Source organism: Augochlora pura, chromosome 3 (genome assembly GCF_028453695.1).
Source record: "Augochlora pura isolate Apur16 chromosome 3, APUR_v2.2.1, whole genome shotgun sequence".
In the NCBI taxonomy this organism is placed as follows: Eukaryota; Metazoa; Arthropoda; class Insecta; order Hymenoptera; family Halictidae; genus Augochlora; species Augochlora pura.
In genome coordinates, this window is record NC_135774.1 from 23,247,057 (window position 1) to 23,253,736 (window position 6,680).

The window sequence follows — 6,680 nt, forward strand, 5'->3', positions numbered from 1 at the left end:
CAATGTCAAATGTTCCATGAAATTGACGGAATTCGTTCGAGGAATTCATAGAAATTTTAAGGAAAACACGAATCTATTATTTTAGTTTACTTCTTCTATTTACCGATTAGAAACGATCACGTTTCTTGTCAAAATACTCTAGTAACGAAAAGATTTATCCACTGTACTCCTAATTTGAAATCGGCGAGAGCTGTGTTAACATAGAATCAACAAATGCTTCGGTTATCCGAAGCAAAATGCAATTTATATCTTCGAAGTGATCGACCAACGGCCCGGTAGGTTTCAAAGGATTCAACGCACGTTTCACACACACAAGTCATTTTATTTTCAAGTGAATCATGAACAATAATTTAACAGAGTGTCGATCAAGCGATTCCGGATGCTGAAAATGAAGGAAGGGATGAAGAAAGAAATGACGTTTCCGAAAGGAGGGTGAGCTATCCGCCGGACGAATCTATCCTCGATCAATCATACGGCGACAGTCCCGCCGTCCCTTCGCAAATGCGGGCGACCGATTACCAAAGAGAATGATCTCTATGAAAAGGAGTCAGCGTTACGGTCGGCAATTATCAGCCAGGGAACGCGGATCCCTTTTCTAGCCTGTTCGGTGAAAGGTCGCGAGGAGGTCCGATCTCTGCGCTCGTCTCGTGTATCGTGTCGTTTCCAAAAAGTACGCGGCCATTTTGTGTCCTTCGGCTCTGAACGGAGCCTGATCGAGCGCTTAATTGAAGTAGACGGGTAGATCAACGATGGACTGGAACTGCGGCAGAGTAGGCGCGGTCTTGTAGAACAGAGCCGGCGCGACGTTCACCTTCGAGTCCCCGTGAATCTGACTGACCCCGTGACTGCTGACAGACGTGGTGACGGTGGCGGTAGCCAGTTTGGCAGCCGGGACAGCCTCTTTGAGAACTGGTACCACTTGGACCGGCTTCTGTTCTACCAGGGGCACAGCGGGGACGACCAAAGGCTGGAGGATCTTCGTGGAAGGATGGATCTGGCTGATTCCGTGACTCGAGATCGACGTCGTCACGGTGGACGTGGCCGGTAGAAGGGACTCCTTGGCGAGTGGCAGAATCGGAACAGCTTGCTTGGTCAGCACTGGGACCGCCGACACGGATGGTGATTGAACGAGCGCGATCGGCTCCTGGTTGATCTTAACCGCGTCCTTCAGCTTCGCACCCTCAATGCCGAGCTGCTTGTGAAGCTCGATGCGGTGCTCGTGATAAGAGGGCAGAGTGGTCAGCAGCCGGTTATCGAAAGGGGTCGGAGCCTGCAGGATCAACGGCAGACGCAGAAAATCGATTGGCTTGTCCTTGCCGGCGTCCTCGGCACCTGACAGCTTCACGCTCGCGCTGTTCTGCACTTGAACTTGACTCTGTTGCGAGGTCGCCAGAGGAATCTCGCTCTGCAGGATCAATGGCTGATAGAAGGCCTGCGGCTCCAGCCTCAGCTGGGCCTCCGGGACTAGGCCCGGCTGGATCTTGATGTTTTTGTTGATCTGCACCTGTTAACGAACTCTTTGTTAGTTAGATCGAAGAGAGACACGTGCGAGAATCTTAAGCCAAGGCGATGTTACTGTTTATCAGCAGCACGTTCGTTAATTCTAAGGGTGTCCTTAACCCCTTGCAGTACAATAACGAGTCAGACTAGTGACAAAGATTTCATGCAAGATTCACTGAATATGAATATTATTAATTTCTTCTAAATCGAAATCAAATTGAATTCTTTTGTTATTAAAGAAGAAACAAAAATGATCTGGTCCTATTAAGGACCAATAAGTGCTAATCAACGCAGCGTGAAAGCAGTCGTAGTGCAAGGGATTAACATTTCTCCTTTGCTATCGTCGGCAAGACCCAGAACACATCAAGGGTCTCAAGCGAGATCGGAAACACGGTTAACTATAATCGATAATTCTAAGGGTGTATTTGGATCCAGCAATGCTCCAAGTGCTCGACGCAATCATAGTTGACTGATACAGACTGTTAGTATCGTTAATAGCCATCGACAATATCACCGGTTCTTTCAACGATGGTGGGGGAAGGAATAGCTTACGCAGACGTTGATTTAGTACCGTCGATAAAGAGACCACGGAAGAAATGAATATAAGGATCGTATTGACAATACTGAAATATGGTCAACAATGTACTGACAACACGATTGATGACTCAGTTAGAACGTAGGACTGGCAAGGATGAACCGATGGTTGACATGTTTGAATCAAGCGGTCTCGAACTTCAGACATTAGAAAATCTTAGTATAATATGATAACGTAAGGCATAGAAGAATAAACCTTCGATTCGACTAGTTTGTGGAAGATTTGAAGACGTTTAATGCAACGCACGCAAACATCAGATATCAGAAAGCAATATAATTTACAAACGTAAGACAATGTCGAAGTGACCTAAAACTCTAGATATTAATACTGAACGTACCCGTAGCGATCAAAATGTTCGGTTCCACGTTCTTTATTTTAAAATTGTTAAAATTACGTAGACTTTTTTACTTGGATCGTGAATTCTTTAATTTTAATTTTAACAGAAAATTCTAATAAAAACAGGATAATGTCTAAAAGTAAAATCAACGGTATCATTCTTATAAAAGAGTCCGATCTTTTTACACCCCGGTTATTTTTAACGTACGACCGATTCAGTGTCAAAGAACATAATCACCTGGCTCTGATGGGACGTCGACAGCGGTACCCCGACAGCCGGTTCCGACAAGAGCAACTTCACGCTGGCGGCGTTCTCGGCCTGCCCGCCCTGGTTCTCGTTGGCCACGTCCAGGCTTCGCTTCCTGCGGCTCGGTTTCCCTTGTTCCTCGGGTTTCTGTTGTTCGTCGGGTTTCACGCTTCGCGCCAGCAGCACGTGGGCAGCCTCGGGCTCCAGGCTCGGGTTGTCGTCCGAGGGCAGATCCGTCGCGGCCACGCGGAAACCGTAGTTGTCCGCCACGTAGAACACCGATTGCAGGATACCGTTCGCGTCCACGTAGCTGTAAGAACCGCGGACAACCCCGTCGGCACCTTTGATCTCCTCCTTCGCGGACGGGCCGCCGGCGTAACTGTAAGCGTGCTCGCCTGTCCTCGTGTTCTGGTACTGATGGTACACCGGAAGCGGGCTCGACAGGTACGCGTACGGTAGCAGATTGAACTGCGCGCCAGAGACCAGGCTCAAGCCTGCGATCAACGGAATCTGCACAGAGAACGTAGCGATCTTTCATCCGAGGACTCTGTGTCGGCAAACTCTGGGAAACTCTGGTCGAACAATAAACGGAGTCTTTAGCGCCGGGACGCTGGGCCGCCCCGGGCGCCACGCGTTGGAAATCGTGGACAAAGATCGACGAAATTTTTGTTACACTCGGAAATTCTCCGCAGGGCGTTTTATTTTCCATTGAAATCGATTTTTAATATGCAGCTTATTCCATAATGTAAGAACAGAGGAGGCAAGATTTATTATAGAATTTACTTATGCGGCGATCGAACTGTTAAAAACATACTAAAAAGAAATCGTTCATTTTGAAAGAACCTTTGCTACGTTAATTCGCAGTGTCTTTTCGACTACTTTTTTGGCTTCTAATACTGATCCACGATGAATAATATTTTAATCTACAGGTCCTGAAATAAAATGCAGTCGAACACTGACAAATCGCGTCTCTTTCACTCGGTAATCTTTATAGGTCGAAAATTTTATTCATTCGCTTACGTTGCTGCTTGGTGAAAATCCTCTGCAAATCGAAACAAAATTGCCCTCAAGTCGAATTATGTTCCACAAGCTGAAATGCACTCTTTTATCGCTGTAGATCGATTTTAAAACATCGAGATCCTCTAAAAGTCGAAATTTGGCCACAAGTCAAACTTTTATTTCAACCGTTACAATTCTCTTGAACGCTGCGGAACAAAAGAAATTACCGCCTTTGTGTTTACTTTAAGTAGAAACGAGTTCTAAAAGAGAATTCAATAGAAGCAACGAGGGAAGGATTAAACCAGAAATTGAAATTCTTGTAAACACACTCTTTTCATTATTTTAAACACTTCAGATATAATACTTTGCCTGATTACCATTAACCCTTCGCACTTGAGTGGCGCCAATGAAAATCGTTACATCATTTCCAAAATAATTTTGACATTATTAAAGACCCTTCTATTTAAAAGATTGTTAAAAGCGTAACAGTTTTATGATTCGCTAGACTCAATTTCATGTTCATAAATTGTAGTAAGTTATATAAAATGGAAATGCAGCTGGTTAAAATGTAAAATATTGTTTTAAAAAAAAAAAAATTATGTATCTGTATGGAAGGCAGAACGGATGGGTTACATCCACTGCCAATAAAGTTTCAATCAATTAATAGGTCTAGGCTAAATTAGATCTAGTCTTAGAATGGCCTGAAGCGCAAAGGGTTAACTCTTGTATGAACCCCCTATAAGTGGAATTTTCGTACAGTAAATCTCTTCAATTTAAAGACTACGATTAATCAAAATCTCTACGACTAGAAGATTTTACTTCTTCCCTTAGAATTCGAATTCGACCGTATATTCCGATTTCGTTACTTTATCCCACATTTTAGAGCCTTGGGAGAAAGGAATACAGAATCCATACACGCTCCCACCTCTAAGGTAATTAACAAATTGCCAAGTACAAATAGCTGTGGTTCGATAAAACCATGAACTATTTCTAAAAGTATAATAGATACTTGAAACCACGCTAGCCGACCATCCCGCTTCCATTGCCTCGGACGTACGGTTACAGACAGCCATTACGATCGCGGATATCTTATTTCAAAAAGCAGACCACAGTTTCCACCGCGCGGCGTGCCGGCTAAACCTATACCTCGAGGAAAGGGGAACGTCTGTGCGCGAGTACAAGCCCGTCGTGAAACTTGAAAATCGGCCGTTCCCCGATCGATCCGAGTGCCCGCGCGGAGAGAAGCGATTCACTGGATCGCCGGGCCGAAATGAATCGTCGCGGGATACTCGGTTCCCGGAACGATCATCGAACGAAACGACGGGAAAGCACGCTCGTGACTTTGGAATCCTCTCGAGGCTCGCCAAAGCCCTCGACGAGGTACCACAGCCGACGGATTCGTTCGAATTTTACTCCCGCCGCGCCGTGTATATTCTCTTTCTCTCGCCGCGTCAGAGGGAGGCAAATTTATACTTGCATGAGCCACGGAGGATCCGGGCGGCTCTCTTTACGATCCAATAAGAGACGAACGAGTAGCTACAGACGTGGCGAGCGGAAAACAGAGTACGAGGGGCCGCCGGCCGACCCACCATGAACACCAAAAGGACGATTTAAATTTTCTGTTTCTGTGATTTAAGCTGATCGGAATTTCGCCGTGCCGAGTCGTTTCGAGTCCTCTTAAACGCGTCCGTGATTTTGCAGAACGACGCGCCGCGTTCGTTCCGCTGGAATGAACCGATCCTCGAAGCATAGGGTATAATATGTCGGATAATAGGATGGTCTGCTTCATCGAAAAATGACAGCACGGTCGGTGGTTGTAATTAATAGTAGGCGCGCGTGGAATTATGCGCAGAGCGATCTAAGCAGATCGTAGACCAAAAATAAGGGACGAAGAGTGAGAAGCGACTTGTTAAAAGAGAAGCAAATGTTACACATTTGTCAATGTTCGACGGGCGAAACTTGCGCAATCACTTTGCCGTGCTAAAAACTGATGTCTTCCGAACAAAAGAACCAATTAACGTGCGCTGTACTCGGTAACTTCAATGCGTGGTTGACAGCGTCGCTGACTTGAAGCGTTGCCGCGGGTATTGATGGCGCTGTGCGTTTATGGATTGTAAATTCTCTGCTCGGTAATCGTTCACGACTCAAAATTCAATCTCAGAAGACATTTACTGTTTGACAGTCTTCGCATATCCCTTCGGATCTCTTCCTTGTTCAAGTCAACGTTAGAACGTATTTGAATAATTATCTGTCAAGTTACGGTTACAGTCAAAGCAAAGCGCGCGTGATTCCAGCCCGATACACGTAAATAGGTGGCTAATTAAAAATGCAAGTCAAAAAAAACAACGTGTAATGGATGTTTGAAAATGTTTGTAGACGAAGCTTCTCATCATCGTGGAATCGACTTCAATACACAAATTCGATGAAAATGAACGTTAATCGTGCGAACTTTAACGTCGACGTCTAAAATTATCTTGCGAATCTCAATCTGTGAATTTCACAAGCTTCGAATACAAATTACCGTACAATTGACAGCGAAACTAAGGAGTCTACGAGACTTTTGTCGCCGTGTAAAAAATGTCAAAAAAGAAAATCAAAGCTAGACACGCGATGACGTTGACGTTACATTTGAAAATCCCGCCGGATGGTAGCGGCAACGTTTCTGGGAAGCTTACAAAGGGTACTCGCGTTTTCTGGGTACTCACCAGTGCCTGCATCTTGTCACTTGTAATACGTGTGTTCCCGAGAACCTCCTTGCTCACCGAAGGACTGTTCTGTTTGTGCACCTTGCTTCCGATCTGGTTTTGACTTATATACAAAGCGGAGGGGACGAGCGAGCCGCGCACGGTCCCGCGATGTCTTCGAACCAGGAACCGGAGGAACCGTCGAAGGACAAGCGGCGGATCCGTTCACCGAATACCACGGGGACGGGATCCCTCGATCCGGGATCCGGATCCAGGTGAGAATCGTCTTTGCCACGCCCTTCGCGTCGCGCCGTTCGCC

At 45.8% G+C, this 6,680-nt stretch overlaps 1 protein-coding gene across 1 annotated transcript; it reads right to left on the minus strand.

Moving 5' to 3' along the window:
* Positions 1-301: 301 nt before the first annotated feature.
* On the minus strand, positions 302-6,471 carry LOC144467640 (uncharacterized). The gene is made up of 3 exons (XM_078176530.1): positions 6,383-6,471; positions 2,670-3,188; positions 302-1,504 (listed from the first exon to the last, which is right to left on the minus strand). The coding sequence occupies exons 1-3, from the start codon at positions 6,392-6,394 to the stop codon at positions 722-724; spliced, it is 1,314 nt and encodes a 437-aa protein (XP_078032656.1). The 5' UTR covers positions 6,395-6,471; the 3' UTR covers positions 302-721.
* Between the last annotated feature and the right edge of the window lie 209 nt (positions 6,472-6,680).

What these genes read in the sequence shown, in the direction of transcription:
- LOC144467640 (XM_078176530.1), bottom strand. An exon ending in CGACGTCCCATCAGAGCCAG is followed by an intron (nt 1,505 to 2,669) that starts GTGATTATGTTC and finishes GTTCGTTAACAG; the next exon opens with GTGCAGATCAACAAAAACAT.